The 23667-nt window shown below is 40.4% G+C and overlaps 1 protein-coding gene across 4 annotated transcripts in view; it reads right to left on the reverse strand.

Moving 5' to 3' along the window:
* Nucleotides 1-2696: 2696 nt before the first annotated feature.
* The window catches only part of PHTF1 (putative homeodomain transcription factor 1), a 50105-nt gene continuing 29134 nt past the window's right edge, over nucleotides 2697-23667 (reverse strand). For all 4 annotated transcript variants that reach the window (XM_044672370.1, XM_044672369.1, XM_044672367.1 and 1 more), the window contains 8 exons: nucleotides 20437-20565; nucleotides 18259-18531; nucleotides 16945-17076; nucleotides 15939-16025; nucleotides 13490-13645; nucleotides 11492-11587; nucleotides 4262-4387; nucleotides 2697-3216 (listed from right to left, as the gene is read on the reverse strand). In XM_044672370.1, the coding sequence (XP_044528305.1) occupies nucleotides 3196-3216; nucleotides 4262-4387; nucleotides 11492-11587; nucleotides 13490-13645; nucleotides 15939-16025; nucleotides 16945-17076; nucleotides 18259-18531; nucleotides 20437-20565 (1020 nt within the window). In that variant the 3' untranslated portion in view covers nucleotides 2697-3195. The remainder of the gene's footprint in view (nucleotides 3217-4261; nucleotides 4388-11491; nucleotides 11588-13489; nucleotides 13646-15938; nucleotides 16026-16944; nucleotides 17077-18258; nucleotides 18532-20436; nucleotides 20566-23667) is intronic.

Genomic DNA, 23667 nt, shown 5'->3' on the forward strand with positions numbered 1-23667 from the left:
AGGAGTTTTTTGCCTCAAAGGGCCTCAGTTTCCTCATTGATAAAATCAGAGACCATCTATCGACTCCAATTCTCCTTTGAGACTTAGAGAGTGTCACTGGGGAAGTGGCACGGTCACATTTGAGCTTCAGGAAAACCACTTTGGCTGATGGCTGGAGAAAGGATTGAGGGAGACCAAAGGAAGGCTACTGGGATGGTCCTGGTGTGATGAGAGGAGGAGGTGCCAGGACTTGGCTACCAACAGGGTGGGACACCACTGCCCAAGCAACTGGGACAAGGATGGTCTCCTCAGCACATTTGAGGCGGGGAGATGAGATCTGTCGTAGACGTGTTGGTCTGAGATGCCTAGGAGACCCCCCACATGATGGCTCTCTTAAAAATCTTTTTTCAAACTGCTCACCAGACCTCAATCTTGTACTTGTTTGTTTTTAACTCAAGCATTTATCGCAGATTAAATTTGATTCCATTAGATTTTGAACAGTACCTCCTAGAATTTGAACTTTGTCCCTCAAGTGTGTTTGCCACCCTCCCAAGGGTTTTGTCATCCATAACTTTTTAAAGGATGCTGTCCATGCCTTTATCTAAATCACTAATACAAATGTTACCCTTAGGGGAATTGTTCTTGAGACCCAGCATTGAACCCAATCCAAAATTGTCTAACCGGACTAACATCTAGCCCACATCTCTCCACAAGACTGGCATCGAAGCTCTGTCCTGGGCTCTCTCAGGATCTCTGTCCCCTCCCATGAGTTCAATGATCTAATTTGTGCAAATGACCTTCAATCTACAAATCTAAATTGACTCTGTCTCCTGAATTCCAGTCCCACTCTTGCTTGCTGGACTTCTCCATCTAGACGTCTCATTGGCATCTCAAACAACATGGCACCCTGTGGCTCTCTTCAAAAATTAGTTCAAGTGGTACTTCCTCTATGAGATCTTTCTTGATCTTATTTGTAGATGTGCTTCTCCCCAACCCAATAAGGATTTTTAGAATTTCCTTGAATATACTTTATATGTGAGAAGCAGTGTGGCATAATGAAGAGGGTTAGCCTTGAAACCAGAAAGACCCGAGTTCAAATCTTACCCTTGGCACAGATTCCAACTGTAACTCTGGGCAAGTCTTTTCCTTCAGTGTTTCAGGCGACTAAATCTATATATTGTGGAGTAGGTGCTGCCCTGCATTAGTAGAGAGGGGAAAGGAGAAAGGAATAGGCATTTATACAGCACCTTTTCTGTGTCAGGCATTGTGCTTTACAGTCATTAGCTCATTTAATCCTCATAGCAACTCTGGAAGGTAGCCGCTATAGCTATCCCAATTTTACAGATGAGGAAAATGAGTTAGAAATTCAGTTGGAAAGAGAAATAGAATTAGAAAATGAGTTAGAAAATAAGTTAGAAATTAAGACTTAAGCAAACACAGGTCTTCCTTCCTCCAGGTCCAGCACTGTGAACGATGGTGCCCCTTAGGTGCTTCTGGGTGAGGAGGTTTCCCCACTTCAGGGTTCCCTAGGTCCATTTCCTAACCTGTATATTTTCTATTCACCAAATCTGTGTATGTGTTTTCCCCAGTAAACTAAAAGTTTGTCAAGGGGATAAACTTTGTTGTGTCCCAAGACTGTAGCACCATACAGGGCACACAGAAGGCACTTTATACATCACGATTGGGTTGGCAAATGCTTGACCAAAAATGCTTGACCAAAATCCAAGAATATTTTCCCTACAGTATTCCCCTGAAATACTAGTCTAGTAGCCTGTCAATGAAAGGAAATGAGATTGTTCTGCAATGACCTATTTTTGATAAGGATATCCTGATTCTTTGGGATTACCATTTCCTAACCATCTCATTAATAAGACATTCTAGAATTTTACCAAGAATCAGTCAACTTCATTTTTTTTCAGACTGCATTCTCTTCCCTTTTATGAAAAATCAGTATAACATTTGCCCTTCGTTAGTCCTGTGGTTCCCTCTTCTGTCCTCCATGATCTTTTGCAATTTCTGGGGTGTCACACTGGGAAGGAATGGCGTGGTGGCAGTGAACATGGCCATGTGTGGTGGCGGCGGCGGCAGCCGGAATCTCTTCTTTGTTTCTCAGTTAACATTTATTTTCACTCTCTCCCACCCTCAATTTTAAAATAAAGGAGACAAATAAAACAAATCCCTGGTGACAAGTCTAGTCGTGCAAGGCCAATTCCCACATGGATCATATCCAATAACCCGTCTCTCTGCCCCATCAATCCACCCTCCCTATCAGGAGGGTCGCCATACACACAACTGAAGGGGCTGAGGCGAGAGCCTGCGATCCGTCCGTTCTTCTTTCACTCTTTTGCCCCAGGAGATACTACAAAGTTCAGGAACACAAGAGATCCTAGGTGTAGGCAAGTGATGAAGACCCGAAATAGCGGCCATTGGACTCGATTCATTAGCTGCCATGCCTCACTGACTCACACACTCCCAGAAACATTGCTAATGCTCCGAGATTTTAGACTAAGCCCATGTTTCCTGTGAAGGATATGAATGAAAAAGTACTACTCGATGTTTCACTACTTCAACAACAGCCACTATGGTCATTAGGGTTAGTTTTGTAGGCATAGTAGGAGCTCAGTCTTTCACAGTGTACCGGAAACCTGTAGTTAAAAATGTCAGGGTTTTTTGGTTTGTTTTTATAGAAAAGGCCAAGCTAGAAATTTCCAAGAAGGTTCTTTTATTGGATTCAACCTAAAATAGTTTCAATTTGTTCTCTCTTTGCTACAAAATGGAAATCTCCAATTCCGTAGAGCATAATGGAAGAGAAATGAATTTACATTCTTTTAGGAAAGCAAATGGGTTTCCAAGTTTGGGCATTTGCCAGTCATTTCAAGTCTACTTCCTCCAAACGTAACTGTCAAAGCATTGAAATGCCCAGAATATATTTCCCAGCCTAGGAAATTATTTGGTGTATTATGGTAACACAGCATCAGCATTAGTTTTCTAACTCTTTACATTGTTTCAAAGTTGTAAAAATGAAGTCTTTAGTATATACACGGTTGTGTGCCAACTCTTGATTCCCAGGAAAACATCATTCACGGATCTGCCATAGGTGAGAGCACCTCTGCACGCAAGAAAATGATATGCTGTCTCGCTCGTTTCTGTAGTTGTCCGTCAAAAGGTTAAGTACTGACACCAGCAAGAGTTTATGGTCCAAATACACCACTCAGCTCATGGCTTAATTTTCCACAACTAAGGAAAGAAAACAACCACCAAAATGATTTCAGCTATGAAAAATAAGCTTCGAGGTCATTCAGTCAGTGATGGGAAGGCACATCTACATGACAATTAACTAGAGAAGTCTTGTTTGTTTGGTATATGGACAAAGAAATGAACTCTGGGATTATGAGCTTGCAATATCCTGGGGAAAGTGCCTAGTGAGACCTGTGAGTATCAATTATTGACAACGTCCCTATTTATTCATTTCTGTTTTAGTCGCTCAGCATTTGCACTGTTGTCTGAGAGAGAGTCTTGGATGGAGAATCAAATCTGGGTTCATGTGTAGGTTTTGCTACTTACTAGTTATGTGATCTTGGGTAAATTATTTAACTTCTCAAAATCTTGATTTGCTCACCTATAAAAGGAGGATTGCAATGACTGTATTATTGTTGTTGTTCAGTTTGTGTCTCCATGACCACATATGGATTTTCTTGGCAAAGATGCTGGAGAGGGTTGCCATTTCCTTCTCCACTGGATCAAGGTAAATAGAGGCTAAATGACTTGCCCAGGGTCACACAGTATCTAGTAAATGTCTAAGGCAAGATTTGAACTCAGGTATTCCTGACTCAACCCAAAGCTCTGGCTAACTGAAAAATCCAGCTGCATCCAATTCCTACACTATTCCCGGAAGGGCTGTTGTAACAAAAAAGCAACTGATAAACTTTAAAATGGCACAGAAATAAGATATTATCATTCCATCCTGTTAAACCAAAATGAAATCCTGAAACTTGGTTGTGCCTTCTAATTTAGCTATTTTTAAAAATAGGAAAGGAATGAAATAGACTGATCCAGTTATATTTAGCAAGTTATATAGACAATGAAAAATAAGGGACGAGAACCAAAAAGCCTTCATCCTCTTCTGCCAACAAGGGCAAACAATTCTTTCATAGGGCTCGCTACTACTCCCATTACACAGAAATGTATAAAGAGAAGCGATTCTTAGAAAGTGTTTTGATAAGTAAAGAAACAGCCTCAAAAGAGGCCAACATAAATGGGGGACAATGACACTCATACTTACTCTTATGTTAAATCCTAGGAGATCACTTATAACCCCTGAGACGGCTGAAAGAATAACTACTCGAGTTATATTGTAGATTAGGGGATTCATGGTCAGGCCATAGAGTCTAAATGGTGTGTCCAATTCCTGAAATGGAAATGATCAGACATTAGGCATTCGAAAGACGCCATCCGAGGGCATCTACTTGAAGGCTCGGATTCGGCCCACTGAAAGAGTCCAGAACGAACAGTGTTAGGAACTACCTAGCAAAAGTTTAGAATGAATAGAATCGCCTACTTTTCCCAGTTGGGTTGCATAAACCGCCTTCTCTTCTTCAGGCTAAAGGATAAAGACAGAGTAAAGGTAATAACACCAAACCACCCGTGAATGAACTGACCACCAGAGGGCTGCCAGCAGTGCAGCTTCTGGCTCTGGGCCAGGCTCTAGGGCAGGAGTTCTAAACCTGGGGACCATGGAGAGATTCATGGATAGAATTTGGGATGAGAAGAAATTCTATCTTCATTTTCACTAACCTCTGAAATGGAGTGTTTCCTTCAATTATGGTTTTTTTTTTAAAGGAAAGAAACATTATTGTGAGGACTTCCCAGGCTTGAGCAAACTGTCAAAAGTGGTCCATGACCCAAAGCATGTTAAGAACTCATGGTCCAGAGAACCAGGTGTCTTCCCTCAGCAAGCAGCCTCAGTTCCAGCAGTCTAAATCCCTCTCACACAAGCGCAGGCGAGGTTACAGCGGGATTGGTTGTGGGGACAGACTGCAGGATGCTCTAATCTTAGACACTCTCTTGGAATTGAGCTGAGTGCTTGGGTTCAAGGAAGAGGGGAATACATGGGTCTAATTCCCTTCCAAGAAAAATGACTACCATCAAGGACTTCTCTTTGGGACAAAGTAAAGGTCTGAAGTAGAGGGGGCTGGGAGGGATGAGAATCCCCTACAAAAGAATATCAGGCTTGACTTAAGCCAAGTCCTTTCCCATGGCCCAAGCCTCCTTGAGAGGAGGAAGAGGGGTTGGGTTCTGACTACATTCCCATCTGTCCCCCTTTTTTCTTCACGTCCTCAACTCTCCCACTCCCAGCATCTCAAGTTCAGATTCACCCGCTGTCCATCTTCAAGGGGCAGAGGGGCTCATATGCAGACGAGAATAGAAGTGGTGATGAGGAAGGGGAGAGGTAGATGGGGGGATAAGGTGATCAGACCTCCCCTGATTTCCTGGCACTGTCATCTGGGAAAGGCCATGCAGGGTCTGATTATCACCTAGCTTAGAAAGAACAATTTACATACAGAAAGTTATTTGCCCATTTGCTTCTCCAACTTTTCACTTTCCAGAAAAATTTCCTTGCCATACATCCTCTCCTCCTACTCAATTTTTAACCTTCTGCAATTTGGTTTTGGACCTCTCCACAAGATCCTTATGTGCTGAATCCAATAGTCTTTCCTCAACTTTCTTCCTTCTTGATCTTTGTGCAGCTTCTGACACCAATTACCTTCTTCTCCTGAAGTCTCCCCTCCCTGGCTTTTGGTGACTGTTCTCTCCTGGTTCTTTTCCTCAGTCATCTTCACTTAGTCATCATCCATGGGCCACTAGCATTAGGGTCCTTTTGCCTTGATACCCTCTCAGTGACTTCCTTGGCTGCCAAAGATCTAATTATCATCTCTCTACAAATGATTTCCATATCTATGCATCCATACCTAATCCTTCTTATAAGCTGCGGATTTATCTGTTCAGATATGTCTTGATATCCAACTTTCTGGATATCTCCAGCAGGGTGCCCCATTTGCCTCTTAAACTTAACATATCCAAAAGAGAATTCATCATTCCCCATGTCTCCCAGCTTTTCATTTCTGTCAAAGACACTGCTATCCTTTGGATATACCCATGGCTGCAATTTCAATATCTTCAAGGAATTCTTCCTTTTCCCTCAAATCTTCTATCAAGTCACGCCAATTCTCCCTCCATGATATCTCTTACGACTGTTTCCTCCTCACTTACCAGGTCAACCCCCTAGTTCAGACCTCGTTATCTCTCCCTTTGACTACTAATGTAGTCTCCAAACTGACCTTCTGGCTTCCAATCTTGTCTCCAAGCCAACCTCCATTCAAATGCCACAATAAGCTTCTCAAGTCTATCCATCTCACTTCCCAGTTCCATAACTCTGAGGTTCACTGTTAAAAATTCCTTGGTTTGGTACTTAAAGCTGATTTCTAGGCTTGCTCCAGCCTTCCTGCTGGATTTATTGACCAGTCCACATTCCAGCCAAACTGGCTTCCCATCTTCTACCTTTGTGCCTTTGTACAACTCATATGGAGCCCTGGGATGAACACCTTCCCCCTTCCCTTATGTCTTGTAACATGCCAATTTTCTTTCAAAGTTCAGCTCATATGCTTCCTCCCATAAAAAAGCATTTCCTGATTCCCCTATCTGTAAATGTTCTCTCTCTCCTCAAATACTACTGTATTTGTGTAATTAATACTGTATCCCTTTATAGAACTAGACAAGATAACAAAATTCATTTGGAAGAATAAAATAGTTTTAAATTCTCGAGAAAAGGAGGAGGAATAAAGTGGGAATGACATTTCCAGATCTCAAATTATACTCTAAAAGTAGCAATAATGAAAACTGTTTAGTACTAGTTAAAATATAAAAGTTGTACAGTACGACACAAGAGATAAGGATAAATCTAAATTGACTGAACTCAATATGCCATTCAATCAACCCAAGACCATAAATTACTTGCAGAAGAACTTCCTATTTGACAAGAACTGCAGGGAAAACTGAAACCAATTTGGAAGAAATTAGGTTTAGCACAATATCTTAGGCCACGTTACTAATAATTTCAAAATGCATATGCAACCTGAATATTAAATTAGATTATGCCACAAAAAAATTACAGGAGAACCAGATTAGGTACTTCTCAAACCGTGCTTACAGGCAGAATTTTTAACTCAATAAGAGAAGCAATGACAGATGATAAAACATGATTTCAACTACATGTAACTGAAAAGCTTTTGTACTGACAACAATCAATGAAACTAGGATAAAAAGAGAAGTCATCGAATGGGGCAGAAATAATCTGTATCAAATATCTCCAAGGCATTGCTACTGGAGTCTATTAACTGGTTCAGCCAATCTGGGAGGCAATTTCCCTCCTTTGCAAAGGGAAGGTTAGCTAGTAAGAAGAGTCCAACTATGAACCTGGAGCATGACATACTACAGGACTTGAGGTCCTAGTCGGCTTTATTCATTTTTTATTTTTATTATTTTGTTATAAAGGATTGTTCTCTGGGTGGAAGATAAGAAGGAAATTAAAGGGATTACACCATCAGATATCAATAAACAATTAACTTTTAAAACTGAATTTTGTTTTTTCCAATTGGGAAAACTTTTTACCCTCCTCTCTCTTTCCCTCCATTGAGGATGAAAGAAAAACAAACTGTTGTAAACATGTATAATCAAGCAGATTATATATGTTCATATAACACACATGTGTATGTGTACAGTACACACATATCTATATATGCACACATACAAACACACATCATTTTGAATCTCTCCTATCAGGAAGTGAGCAATATATTTCGTCATTTATTAGTCCTCTGAAATTGTGGTGAGTCATTAAATTAACCAGAGCTCCCAATTCATTCAATGTATAAATGGTTCTCCTGGTTCTGTTCACTTCACTCTGTATCAGTTCATACAAGCCTTTCTCAGGTTTCTCTGAAACCATCTTCTTCTTCATATCTTATAGTCTTATAGAATTCCATTACATTCATATACCAGAACTTGTATTCCCCAACTGATAGGTATATCTTCAGATTCCCATTCTTTACTATCCCAAATAGAGTTATACTTTTGAACATCCTTACATTTTGTTATGCTTAGGACTAATCTCTTCCTTAATGTATCCTTTTTAATTTCCTCCTTTTTCCGCTTTCACTCCTACTTTCCTGTTACGTGAAATGTTTCTGTACCCAGCTCTGTGTGTGTATATTTTCCCCCTCTTTGGTGAAGTCAGGTGAGAATAAGATTCCAAAAATTCAGCTGCTTTCTTATCCCTTTCTATTACACACACAGTCCTCTGTCACCACCCCCTAATTAATGAGAGATAATTTTCCCCAACCTACCTTCCTTTACCTTGCCCTTACAGTGTATTCTTCTCCAGCTCTTACCATTATGCTTTTTTAAAATTGAGACATCTGAACCACTCCCAGGCTTTCTACTTACTCCTTTTATGGGCCTTAATTATGAATAGGATTCAGAGGGGACACACTGATCACCTTCCTATATGAGAATGTAAGCAATTTATACTTTATTCCTTGACTATTTTTTTATTGGTAACCTCTCGATGTCTCTCTTCACTTTCATGTTTATACTTGTTTCTCTGTAGCTCTGCTTTTGTCATCAGAATTCTTGGAAGTTCCCTCTTTCATTAAAGATTCATTTTCCTCCAACAGTGTTATACTCAGTTTTGTTAAGTAAATTACTCTTTGCTGTAAGCTCTATCCTTTGCCTTTTGCAGTATCATATGCCAGGCTCTCCATTCCTTCATAGTGATGGCTGCTATATTGTGTATGATTCTGACTGTATGTGGCTTCTTGTTTGCAGTCCTTTTTTTTGCTGCAGAAGCTGTGGACTTAGCTATAATGTTCCTGGGAGTTTCCATTTTGGATTTCTTTCAGGAGGCGATTAGTGGATTCTATTTCTACATTGCCTTCTATTCTAGGAGATCAGGGAAACTTTAATATTTCTTGAAATATGATGTCAGGCTCTTTTTGGACATGGCTTTTAGAGAGTCCAATTACTTTAAATTTTTTTCTCTTTCATCTGTGTTCCAGATCTGTTATTTTTACAATGATTCCTTTACACTTTCAGTCTTTTAATTCTGTCTTAATATATCTTATTGGCTCATGTAGTTAACTGGCTTCTATTTGATCTGTTTTAATTTTCAGAGAGTTTGTTGCTTCAGCAAAGTTTTGTATTTCTTTTGGAAAACTGTTAATTCCCTTTCCAATTCCTTCTTTCACAGTTCTTATTTCTTTTTTAATTTTTTCCCTCAAGTGCTCTCCTTTTATTCATGAAAACATTTTAAACCTTTTCTTAACCTTCACTTCATCTCTTCCAAGAATGTGAACTCTATGTGTGCCCAGCTGTTCTCTATTGAGGCTCTGCTTGTGGATGTTTCAGAATCCTTTTCTTTTTCTGTGCACTCTGATTTGTTTTCATTCTGTCTTGAGTGCCCATTACAATAATTCCTCTTACATTTGCTCACTCTTCCAGCCCCTAAATCATACTTCAAATTGGGGTGTCTGGAGGGAAGGGCTGGGCTAGTTCTGCTTCTGTTTTCTTAATATAGTGTGACATTAGTCCAGGATTTCAGAGGCAGCTCAGTTGGGGACCAGCAAGCTTTTAGTCCTCCCAAAATGTAGGGGAAAAAATCTATTGGGCAAAGGGTCAGCTAGGAGGCTCAGAGGATTGAGAGTCAGGCCCAGAGGCAAGAGGTGCTGGGTTCAAATCTGACCTCAAACACTTCTAGCTGTGTGTCCCTTAAGTTATGTGGCTCAACTCCCACTGCCTAGCCCTTATTACTCTTCTGCCTTGGAACCAGTGCATAGTATTGATTCTAAGATAGAAGGCAAGGGTTAAAAAAAAATCTGGGCAAAACTGTCACCCCTGCTCTGGTCTGAGTTCCTGACCTAGGCTTGGGTCTGAATGACACACTAGACTGCTTCTGGACATAGCCTCTATCAGCCATCTGGGAAGTTCTGTTTGTTCTGAGTGCCAGAACAACAAGCTTCCCTTTGGTCTGGGATTCCTGCCCCGTCATTCATCTGCGGTCTGGGCCAGAAGTCTGACCTGAGACTCCACTCTGCTCCTAGGGTCTGAGCCCCTCAGCCAAGGCCTGCTTTTCCACTTGCTCCCCTCTCAGTTCCCTGCCCAGGGCCTGTCATCATACCTTCTCTTGGAATGCTAAAGTCAGTCACCACTGCCCTCCCTCCAAGCCCTGGATCTGTGGCTCAGAACTGGAGAGTGACAAAGCTGCCAACTGGCACCTGTAGGAAGCTGGGTGCCCAGGCATGGGTCTGGGACTGTGTCCTGCTCTCCATGCACTGGAGGGCTTTGCAAGGCTCTTGGTCAGACATCGTCCTCAGGGCCTACAACTTCTTCCTATGCTGACCTGGGCTAGAAAAAGGACTTGTGACTTTTTCTTGCATTTCCCTATCAGGATTGAGTCTGGTGCACTTTTTAGATGAGTTTGGAGGAAATTTTATTGGGGGGACAGAGACAGGAGGAAGTTCATTGTACTTTTTCTTCCTGTTACTCTGCCAACAATTAACTTTTAAAAAGTTATATGGGGGTGGGGGGGGGGAGGCTCAGTGGACTGAGAGCTAAGTCTAGAGATAGGAGGTCCTAGGTTCAAATCTAGCTGTGTGACTCTGGGTGAGTCACTTAACCACCACTGACTAGCCCAGTGATTCCCAAAGTGGGCACTACTGCCCCCTGGTGGGTGCTGCAGCGATTCAGGGGAGCAGTGATGGCCACACTTTTTTTTGAATTACATTCTATTCTGAGTTCAATAAATAGTTTCATAATTTCCAGGGCGCTAAGTAATATTTTTTCTGGAAAGGGGGTGGTAGGCCAAAAAAGTTTGGGAATCACTAGCCTAGCCCTTACCACTCTTCTCTCTTAGAACCAATGCACAGTATTGATTCTAAGGTGGAAAGTGAGGGTTTAAAAAAAAAAAAGTTGTATTCCTGGTACAACATGAGCTCCTTGGCAGCAGGAATGGTTTGGCTTTGTTCTTTATCCCCAGTGGCTAGAAGAACAGCAATGTACATTGGATGGGTGCCTAACACCGTGCTAAGTGCTGGGGATACAAGTACAAGTGAAAGTGAAAACAGGGCCAGCCTTTAAGGAGTTTATGTTCTAAAGTGAGGAGGGAGGGAGACCCATGCTTGAGGGAAGTCCCAGGGGAGGAGAAGACTGCAAGCACTTAATCAGTATGTGCTGGACTGGATTCAAAGTTTGCAGGTTCCTTGGAAGGAAGCGCCTTTCCCTGGCCCCTCGTGCTCTCTAACACCCACTTCCGGCAAAATCCAGGAGTGACAAAATCCACGTCCCTCAGGTGACCGTGTCATATTGGCTCAGAGGTGCCACAGGTTTCCCGGCGTCCTGTGAACTTCCCCAGGGCACGCTCACTGGATCTGGGTTAATGGAAGCAAGAGGCAACACTCACTTTTAGTAATTTGGTTGACAGCTTTAGCACGTTGTTCACCAGGGTGAGCTGTTCTTTTTTATTTGGCTTCTTTTCCATCTTGAGATATAAGTTAATCTAAAGAAAGAATAAGAAACTGAGTAAATATCCTAATCAAATGTTGCTCATTAGAGAAACTAGCATGCTCTCTGAAAGGGTTTGAGGTGAAAAACATGTGGATGCTTTTAGCAGCAATTCCTATAGAGCTACTAAGTGCCAATCCTGCCTTTTGGGAGGGAAGCTACCTAGACAATAAAGGGTATTTTTTATTTATCAGTGAAGCTACGGCATCAATGACAACAAAGCTGATGAACAGAGTAACAGAATAATATTCATGAGTTGTTATTCTGGGAACCAAACAAAGTCATATTCTATTATTTAACGTCTAGGAACATAATCTCTACTATATATCCTCATTCATACAACTCAAATGAGTTATACTACTGATTTCAATTGAACTTTAAATAGGAACCTTAAATTAAAAACAAACAAACAACAAACCTCTATATACTCAACCAATCAACACGCATTTATTAAGCGCCTACTACACACCAGGGGCTGGGCTAAGCACTGGAAATTGATACCTAACAAATTCCTCAAAATCTCACTTAACATATTACATTTATTCGCACTGAGTATTTGAAATCGGAGACATTCACAAGATGTACTGGTCACTCTCTATTTCTTTCTGTATACTTTTAGGACTGACAGCCAGGCAAAAACCCCTTTTATCTGCATTTTATGACTCCCTCAGTCCTGCTCAGCTTCTAGGAAGGATGTCTACAACCCCAGCTGTCCTGGCCCTCAGGCCTCAGTCACCTGCAGCCTGGCTTTGACTCCAGCACACAAGAGAAGCGCTCCTCGCAGTTACCCAGACCTCCTGAGCACTGATCTAGCTGCCTTTCCTGAAGCTTTGGGGGCTCCTTGCCCAGCCCCCCGACCCCGGCCCTCTCCTGTTGGGGCTTCCTCCTGACTGGACTCCCTCTCCGCTTTGCTAGAAGATGCCGTCTCTCTCCTGCACCCTCCATACGGATGACCCCAGGACCTCTCCCTGCTCTTTGTCACTAACTCCCAATCCACCTAGTCAGCTCTCATCTCTCCGGAGCTTGCTCAACCTCTCTCCTGCCTCTCCTGACCACCTGCTTGTGTCCTGAGGATACATTCCTTCAGGCCGTCCAGCTTTGGGCCCTCACTCATCTGTGACTCTTCCCCCTCCTCAAACTCTACCATCTTGTTGCTCCTGCCTCTACTACATCTCATCTGTTCCATTCCTTCTCTTCAACCTCAGCCGCAGGCTCCTCGCTCAGGTCCTCATCATCTCTTGCCTGAACCATCATCAGCTTCTAAATTAGTCCCATTAGAGCCTCTAAATCCATCTGTTTCCAGTGTCCCCTCTCCTGTCTAACCCTTTAGAAGGCTAAAATACAACCCTCCTCTAATGACTGGACTGAAAAACCCATCAGGACTGTGACCACTCGTTGTCTATAAGATAAAATTAAAAATTCCTTCACTTAGCATTAAAGGCCTTCCACAACCTTTTCCATTTCTCTTTCCAGCCTTATTTCATATATATGCTACCTGCCTTTGTGCACTGTGTTGCAGCCAACCTGGACTGCAGGCTCCTCTCTGAACTTGGTATCTCCAGCTACTCATCTCTCTCATGGCCCAGATCTCTGCCCCTCAGGGGTTACTCCTCCCCCAAACCTTTTTAGAATTCATTCTTATTCTCTCCCTCTCCCTCTCTCCCTCTTCATCTTTCCCTCTCTTTCTCTCTCTCTTTCCTTCTCTCTCTCTCTCGACTTACTCCTCCTGCCTAGTTGTTGTCTCTGTCTGCCCAGGGTCTAGAAAATAGTAGGTGCCTAACAAATATTTGTTGCATTGAATGAGACTTGACATGATAACAGAGATTAAAAGCAGTGGCTTCACCCCTAAAACACAGCCCAGGACTATAAGCCAGATAAGCCGAGTACCATGTATTACCTGCTCCGTGAGCAGTACTGAAATATTACTGTACTTCTTATTGGTTTCGGACCCCAGTGAGGCGAGACGCAATAAGAAGAGCAACAGGGCTGTCTCCCAAATCAGGAATTCCCAATTATAAGCATCATCCAGAAAGGTTTTATGGCCTTGGAGAACCTACAGAAACAACACACAAAGATTTTAAAATCATAGCAGTTCAGGTTAACAACAGTCTTCAAATGAGCCTATTTCCCACTTGTACTAACAACTGTGCAAAGGATAAGCAGATAAGAACTGTACAAAGCAAAAGGGTTGATGCCCCCAAAGGAACAAGGGTTTTCTACGCCTATGGCCCTGCCTCTGGGAGGCTCCTGCGTCCTCAGTCCTTAATTCACTGAGCAGGGGGTGAGAGGGTTGGGCCTGTGTTTTAGGACAATTCCTTGGACAGCAGAGAGGAGGATGGATTAGAGCAGGGAGGAGCTTGAGGTCCAGTGCAAGCGAAGGGGTCCTAGACTAAAGGGGCAAGTATGTGAGCAGAGAGGAGATGTTTGGGAAGAAGGGGGAAATGGACTGGCTATGGAGGATGAGTGAGGGGGAGGAGTTGTTGATGATGCCAAGGCTATAACACCTGGGAGAATGGGACGGGGAGGATGTCCTTGAGAGAGGGGTAGGTTTGGTAAGAAAGATAAGTTATTTTGGACACATTAAGTTTGAAATGCTTATGGAACAGCCAGTTCAAGGTGCCCAAAAGGTATGATATGGGATTGCAGCTCAGGAGAATGACTAGGGTAGGATATTTAGATCTGGAAGCTAGCTACATCAAGGTGGTAACTGTACCTGGTAAGATGTCCAAGGGAGATAGCATATTGGGAAATGAGAAAAGTGGGTGTGATAAGTGCTTAGCACAATTGACTGACAAGCATGAAGACTGAGTAAAGGAAACTAAACTGTGGTCATAGGTAGGAGGAGAATCAAGAGAGAGAACAGTGTCCTGAAAAGCCAGATAGGAGAAAGTGATGAACAATTTCAAATGCTACAGAAACGTCAAGGAGGAGAAATGAGAAAAGGCCATTAGATTTGGCTGAGAGAATTTATTATTTATATTCTGTGTGATTCCTATGTCAAGGCCCTGGATTAGAAACTCCCATCAGTCTGCTTTTGGGTTTCCTTTGTTCTTAGGAACTCCTAGGAATCCTCTCCCCCCACCCCAATAAAATCTGGTTAATTGACAAAGGCTTTTCCTGTCTACATGACTCCATTACCTGTGAGGGTGGGGAGGGGTTGAGAATCTTATTGGACAACCTCCTCATTAACTCTTCACCAATCAGATATGTCTTGGATGTCCTAGGGCTGAATGATGAGCTCCCAAACTGTATTTCTAGATTTGCCCAAAAGAACTTCCTGGTCTTTGATCACTGAGAGATCCCTGGCCTATTAATTTGTTGGTTATCCTAGCCTAATCAATATTGATATTCTTACCGAAAAAACTAGCCTCTGGAATAATTTTAATCATCACATGACCATTAAGAGATCATACAAATATAACATGGCTTTGTCATGCCTTTTGTTAAAATGTCAATAATTATATCCACTAGACTGTGAGCAGTTCAATGGCAGAAGATTTCTTTCCTTTGTATTCTCTGTGCTTAGCACAGTGCCTGGTACATAGGAAACCCTTAATAAAATGTTTGTTGCTTGCCATTTTTCTGATCCACCAATCTAATAACCCTTTCAAAAAATGAAATGAGGTCAGCCTGGCATTATAAACTTTTAAAAAAAATTTTTTTTAAACCCTTAACTTCTGTGTATTGGCTCAGAGGTGGAAGAGTGGTAAGGGTGGGCAATGGGGGTCAAGTGACTTGCCCAGGGTCACACAGCTGGGAAGTGTCTGAGGTTGGATTTGAACCTAGGACCTCCCGTCTCTAGGCCTGACTCTCAATCCACTGAGCTTCCCAGCTGCCCCCTAGACTTTTGATGAAGTCATAGTGACTCTGTGATTCCCCCTGCCTTTCCTAGACATTCTACTAACTATCTCTATAATTGTTTCTGGATAAGACTAACGTTTTCCCTGATGCAGAAAACAATTGCCAGTGAGAAAATTCTCTCTACCAGTGCAGATCAGCAACTGTCCTACAACTAAGTGCTTGGGTACTAAGAAGTTAAAGTGACTTGTCCAGGCTCACACAGCTAGTATAAAGTAGTACAAGTTAGAGGCTACACTGGAAGCCAAGTCTTCTTGATTACAAGATCAGTTCTCCATCCACGACATCTCAATGGATAAATAAGAGATCTTAAAATTCTTAATTTCAGATTACAAAGGACTCAAAAACAGTAACAGAAATTCAAAGTCACTTTTTAGATGTAACAAACCTTAAAATGAAAACAGCTAAGATGATACAGAGGTCAAATCTAGGATTTTAACAATAAACAACGTACAATAACATTTTCATTTCTTCTATGAAATTCTTACCTGGGCACAGCAAATAAAAGCAATCGAAAGTGTCAGTAAGAATACTGATGACACAACCACATCGACTGAGCGCTGTGGACCCCGTCTCTGTAAAAGGAGATAAGGTATATTGACACAGACCAGAACACTTAAAATGTTTACTTCTTGATAATACAAAAAACAAATGACAGCAATCTAGTAACTTCACCAGCTTAAAGCAATTAATATACTGAAATTTTGTATTCTGAAATTTTGCTTTTAAAAGCTAAAAGTTTCTAAGTATGATAAGTTACTGATATAGGAACTGAAGGATAAAGAGACATCTCCAAATCCCCAATTCAAAGTTACAGTTTTATTTAGAAGAGAAATAGATCTTAATCCTTCTAGAATCTGTCCCTGTTCTAAATAAGGAGGAATTTATTCAATGAGACATGCTTAAGTATGTCCCAGAAGCAAATGAAAATCATAGTACTACTCCAGCACTAAAAAATAAGCTTTTCTTTTATCTTATCTAAGTTCATTCATAAAGGTGAGTAATAACACCTTCCTGTTGCCAGCCATGAAGTCATTTCTCAGCTGATAGCCAGAAAAAGCCTGTATGATAATTAATGAACACTGCCACAACACTTTAAAAGTCTACAAAGTGCTTTCTTCATAACAACCCTGTGAGGTAGGAAGACCAAAGTTTATTGTGCCCATTTCTGAGAAAAGAAAACTGAGGCACAAAAGAGGATGGGATCATAAATTTAGGCCTAGAAGAAACCTTTAAGATTATTAGTCTGATTCCTTCATTTTTCAGATTAGGAAACTGATTTTCAGACAGGTTAAGAAGCTTGCCCAAGGGCAAGGAGAAAGTTAATGGAAGAGCCAGGACTTAAACCAGGTCTTCAGTCAATAAACCAACATACCAAGCTGATTTCCCCCAAAATAAATATGTGCAATGTACCAAACTATAGTTTGGTGGAAAACTGCTGTTAGATATATGTAAATTCTAAGTCACTCTATGTAACATTACAATAAAATTTACCTTTAAGTAAGAACGCAGTGATAGCCATATCTTAATGTTCTCCACCTTTTTGAGCCTGAAATGGGGGATTTCATATTTTCTAGCTTTCCTGGCAGAGGTAATATGACTAAAGAGTTTTGCAAATAAAAATCGCTAGGGAAAAGAAAAACAATATAATATCCATCAGCTTCTTGTTACAACTAATTCCCCCCAGGAAAGAAAAAAGAAACAACAAAATTTTACTCAGTTCACACTATGATAAATGACAGAATCTACAAGAAATTAGCACTGCAAAACACATTCTAAGTGATATATACAACTAGATGCAATTGCCACTAAAGGAGGCTTTGCTTAATTATTTGGGGGGGAAAGTATTTTGTAGGGGGATTGTATTTGGTGAGGGGAGAGCTGAGTAGGTGTTTGCTGGAAAAGTATCAAAAAGTATCAATAAAATTATTATTCAAAAATGAAAAGAGAGAAAGACATAAGTGATCGCCATTTCTCATGAGGGGTGATCAGAGAAGACCGACTTTCCCTTTGCCCCAAACATGGAGCAGCTCCCTATGGGGCAGCCCCAAGTGCTCTCTCTACTAGACTTAGAAATTCAACTTCTGGCTTTACCATTAAGACCCAGTTTTCACTTTCAGAGAGTTAATTAATCTCATTCTGCTTCATTATCTAATAATAGGATAGGGAACTAGTTCTGTGCTTCAGGACATTAAAGTGTTCAGAAAAAAAGACAGCAGCGAAGTAAGGAATATTTACTCTTGTAAAGTTGAAGAGCCCAGTTCGATAGGAACAGAATATGTTTTTAAACTCTGTTCTGATACACAAAAAGCTTACTTTACAAAAAGCTGTGGACAGAAGAGTATCCTTGATTCCTCTAGTTAACTTTATACATACATGATAAATTCATTCCAATAAAAAAAATTTTTCAGAACTTCACCAAGAAAATGTTCAGGACTAAGTTGTATAATTTAATGAAAGATTCTCCTAGTTTTAAAAAAAATGCCATGAGAATCATATGATAATGTGAAAGAAACATTCTTTTCCATGGCTAGGAAGAACTCTTGTTTACGCAGCTGAAAAAATATGCACATCACTGAATACGCTGTAAATAAAATGATAAATGTCTAAAACCCAAGTCATTTTTTTTCTGATTTACAGTAGAAATCCCTTTTGTTGTTATCCTGCATTCTTAAATAACTGCACATGTATGGGTTTTGTCACAGTAATGAAGGTGCTTCAGAAATGTTAATTTTTGGACAGAGGAAAAATGAAGATAGCGGTGCCCACTGCAACAAGATAGGAAGACTTAATCATTTGCCCACTGACCTGTTTGTATGTCCTCTCTGCCACACACATCATAAAAAAGAACATCCAGGTTAGACACAAGCGCTCAAGAAAATTGACTGCTGACAAAATGATGATCGCTACCGAAGGTGGTGCCCCACAAAAGAGAGTCAGAACCTCATTAGTCGAGATGGATCGTATTTGGTCCATATTCTTTTCATGGAAGAGTCGATGTAAGAATGGAAAAAATGCTAACCCAATAGTTACGATATTTCCCAGCATCTGGTAACCTGCACCCTGCTGATATGCATTAACCTGGGGAGTGATGAAAAATCACCATCAAAGAAGAAAGGATTTACAAAGGTCATGTTTATCAAAAATTATTTTTGTAAAAATTGTACTGTATTAGCCCTGCTTTCCATAAATGGATTTGGCCATGGAACATTCTGAGGCTTCACACACACTGCTGGTCCTATCTGGCAGGGGTGGGGGGCATTTTTATTCGAATAAACATCTATTAAGCACTTACATATTATGTGTTACAGATAAAAGGAAAAAGGGAAACAGTTCCTTCACTCAAGGAGCTTTACATCCTATGGCAGATACACACAGATAATGGAAGCATACTACAAGGTAAACTGAGGGAAAGAGAAATACCTGGGGGATCAGTGACTGATTCACCGAGCTTGTCCAAGAAGCAGTCAAGAACTAGAAGAACCAGAGATAAGGAAGTGCTTTCTAAGCACAGGGGTAAGCTCCTGTAAACCCACAGAGGTGGGAGATGAATTTCCCAATTGCCAGTAATCGAGTTTGGCTGGAATATTGACTTTATGAGAGACAAGTATGGAATAAAGCTAAGCCCAAGTCAGATTGCATAAGGCCTTATATATTACAGAGGTTCCCCTACTCCACCTCAACTAAATTTAGGGCTGTCTTAACCCTAAGTGTGGCTTATTTTTGCTATCTATTTTTTCCTTTTAAAAAGCTCTAGAGAGGTCTTCTGATATAGGGAGAGCTGCCTTGGCACTAAGAAAACCTAGGACCAAATCTCGCCTCTAACACATTCTGGCTATATGACTCTGAGCAGGACAAAGCATGTGACTCCAGAGCCCAGAGGCAACTTGAAGCCTTTAATGAGACCATGCTGGCTTTCTTCAGCAGAGAGAGTTTTCTCACTCGGAAGTTCTCTAGGAAATTACAGACCCAATCTCAATTTTATTCAAGTCTAATGGGGTACTGACCAAACCCACTGACATTCAACACTGGATCTGGAGTCATCAAATATGGGAAAAAGGAGGGTTGGGGAAATTTTGACATAAAATAAAGGAAATTGTGCCAATTTTTTTCAAACAAAAAATAAAAAATTGATGTCGTATTAATAATTCAAAAGATTTCTAGTTTCACAGGCATAGATAATCTCTCCACAGGCACAGAACACAAGCTTCCATGTTTTAACCATGGGTTTCTATGGCCAAAAATACATTTCATCCCTTGGACTCCAATTTTCTTTTTATAGACCTTCCTATACATAGCTTAATTTATTGGATAATAAAATCTATAGCTGGGTCTATTCTTGAAAATCTTTTATCCTAAAAAGAACAGAACTTATATACTCTGCCGAAAAAGTCTTCAAGAATCCAGTCACCCCTCAACCAACTATGAAAGTAGGACTAGCAATGGAAGCATTTTATATAAAATTTCATATTTAACAAGGGAAAACATCATTAATACCAAAATTATCATAAACTCCTATTTACTTGACACAGAACATGAGGGCTCCAAAGACCAATTGGGGAAATGCTAGAATAAATCCATTGATTTAAGATTTTAAACTTTTCTCCTTAATTAGGTTTAAATATGACAATTAACATAAAGAATAACAACACTTGTTGTTCATATACAATGGATAAGGGAAAACACATTACAAACACCAGCATCCCTCCTCTTCTGGAAGCAAAAACCTCTTTTGCCCATGTCCTTGTTGGTGACAAATTAAGATTTCCCCAAGGGACTAGGGGTAGAGGAAGGGTACAAAGCACTGAGAAATATCTTTCCCCTCCAAACCCCACAGAATAGAAAAAGAATATTTAAGTATTTTGAAAACTCATTTTCTCTACACCAGATACAAGAGTGTTTCAAAATAAAAAATGGTACCCATAAAGTGGAACATGTGAGAACTGTTTCAAGATTAAAAAAACAACCACCAAAATAAAAACTTACCCTACTCATGATGATGCCACTGATTTCCAAAACAGACATATCCATTTTTTTACATTCATTACCTTCCCAAATGATTGCACTCACTCGTTCAGAGGCAGGGCTCGTGTTCTGTAGCCAGAACAAATGGTTCTAAAGATAAAAACAAAGCAAGTTTCTTAGCAAGTCTTCTTAATTTCCTTTGCTGTTGGAAGGACACTTACCAATGCCCAGTAGTGTCTGTCTGTCTCTCTGTCTCTGTCTCTGTCTCTGTCTCTCTCTCTCTCTCTCCCCAAATCCCCTCAGCTAATCTATTGCCATGATTTCCCCTAGAACTGGAAGTGGCACTAGAGGATCATCTGTCATGGATTCCTGTGCCTGGTGAGAAATTGTGATTGTTGATTTCAGAGATCTTCCCAGTTCTAAGAATTTGGATTTGTAGATGCCTCTGGCAGTTCTACTCAGATTCCCCCCAATGTCATTTCAAACTTAAAAGGAGATAGCAAAATGTTACAGCAGGAGATAAGAAGCCTGGACTTAACCCATGCCTCTGCCACATAGAGATCTGACAAGTCACAGACTCTCTGGATATGTTTCCTTAAATGTAGAAGTCTGTGGGTTAATCTACATAAGATCTAAGGAATATTTAAGTATCTGTAAGAAAATTGAGGGGATTAGTACAGCAAGTGGTTAATTGTGAAAACTGAGCGAACCACAATGACTCCAGCTTGGGACTCAATTCTGGAGGTGCAGTTTCCTTTCCGTTTTTCTTTTTAAACCCTTACCTTTTATCTTAGAATTAGTTTGAAGACAAATGCGGCAAAGGCTAGGCAACTGGGGTTAAATGACTTACCTGGAGTCACAAAGTTAAAAAGTATCTGGGATCAGATATGAACCTAAGACCTCCTGTCTCCAGATCTGGCTCTCTAACCATTGTGCCACCTAGTTGCCCCTTAATTGTTTCTAATGTATTCGGAATCCAGCCCCAAGCCAAGAAGAGGCCTTCTAATTTGTTGGGAAATACATTGCTTAATTAACTGATATGCCTAGAAGTTCAAATCTTTGTTTCCATAGTCATTTCATCTTTTGCTCATTACAATTCTATGAATAAAACCAAATTCTTTATCATTGCCACTACACTCAGCTGTCCTGACTTCACACTTAGGATAGTATAACCTTCAGCTAGTTAACTTGAATCCAGTCCCTATTTCTTCCAATCCATCCTATATACTTCAGTCAAACTACTCTTCCCCAAATACAAATTTCATCATATCACTGACCTTTTTTTGGTCCTTCTTAAGGAATTGTCAATATTCTCTATAATGTTGCTTAGACTACAAGTCTAAATTCTTACATGTGGTTTTCAAGGTCCCCTATGATGTAACTAATCTTATTAAACCTGAGTTGCTGGTCTCATTTGCAATGTCCTCCAAAATAATCATTCTTTACTACTTCCAAAGTTTTGGTCATGCTACTTCCACCTCTAACAGAAATGCCTTCTGGTCCCCACCTCTAAACTATTCCCATTCACTAAAGTTCAGCTCAAATCTTGTGTATTAATGTCATCCCTGACTATTCTAGTTCTCAGTTTTCCTTTCTTTATTGTCCCAAAATGCTTATTTTCTTTACAGAACAAACTGAAACTCAGTTACATGCAATCTTTAAAGTCTTCTAACTGCCTGAGGCATTATTCTTGTTTCTCCAAGTAATGGAGGTTTCTTGAAAATTCAAAAATGAGAACTTGTTTCATTTTTGTTTTTATATTCTCAGGGTTAAACATAGTGTCTGGTACATAGATGGTACTTAATAAATGCGTACTGATTAATAATCCTAGATGACTCACAGTTTAGTGGATACATAACATATTTGTACTTATTTGTATACAGGGAATTGCCAAAAGGACCCAACAAATCCCCTTCTCTCCCCTGAGCTTGAGACTCACATTACCAACTGCCTGCCAGAATCTCCACCTGGATGTCCCATTGGCATTTCAAACACATCAAAAACAAAATTTAGCATCTGTCTCTCCTCCAAAAACCTCTACTGGTTTATTACATGAGAAGCACTCAGTGTTACTGAAAATGGAATTTGAAAAAAACTTAGTTAATAATAAAAGTCACTGACATAGTAAAGTTTTTAAAAATATTTTTCACCATGATCTCATTTGGCCCTAAAGTCCTAATGCGAAAGACTTAGTTCAATTTTAAATATTAACAGTTTTCAAATTCAAATGACATAATCATTTTACCCTATAACCTGAAGGTCATTAATGATTTATTGCAGGCTACTAAATAAAATACATAATCAGGAAATCAACAGCCTCTCCCATTTAGACCCAAACTTCCTTTGCTATCTTGTTTCTCCCTATTACCTTTCCCTAGCCTATGTTTTTATCAAACTGGAACATTCCACAAACATATTGGACATGCTGTTATTAAAATCTTTTAAGACACAGATCTCCTTCATCGCATCTTCCTTGTCCCTTTTTGGTAAAAATGATCTGTTCCTCCTCAAAGCTCTTATAAAACTTTGTACCTCTCTGCTTTATAGTTATGCTTCTTCTCTATAATTAGTTACTTCTGTGCATAAATTTAGTTCCCCCAGACTAGAAACCATGCCTTAATTTTTGTTTGTCTTCTAAAAGCTAGTACTGTGCTTTAGCTAAAGCAGGCATTTAATGAATATATCTGTTCAGTGATCTGGTTCAATGGATTTCAGTTATGCTCTCCCATCCAAACTTTCTTAGAAAAGTAATTACCAAAAATTTATTATATGCAGGACATTTAATGGAAATCAGATATGCATTCAATAACTCCCCATGAGGCTCCAAGAAGCCCAGAGCCTGGAAGAGAAATCTCATGGAGGACCACTTCAAAATACAAAGGTGCTTGATTCTCTCTTGGATTAGCTTAACTGCCAGTTCTCTGTTGGGTTCCATATGAGGGAGCGAGTTATGACAATCTACTTTGTGTTACACTGACTCCCTGGTCCAGGGAATCTAGTCATGGCACTGTACAAGCAATCAGGATGCTTGCACTCTCTTCTCTCCCAAACTCTAGCCCCTCCTAATCCTTTCTAGTCCCTTTCCAAACTTTTTCAAACAGACTCTTATCAACCTCCCCCATATTTTTTAATGTTTCAAAATTCTATCGTTTTTATTTTGGACTTGACAAACACACACACACACACTCTCTCTCTCTCTCTCTCTCTCTCTCTCTCTCTCTCTCTCTCTCTCTCTCTCTCTCTCTCTCTCTC

This window comes from Gracilinanus agilis, chromosome 4 (genome assembly GCF_016433145.1).
Source record: "Gracilinanus agilis isolate LMUSP501 chromosome 4, AgileGrace, whole genome shotgun sequence".
Lineage (NCBI taxonomy): Eukaryota > Metazoa > Chordata > Mammalia > Didelphimorphia > Didelphidae > Gracilinanus > Gracilinanus agilis.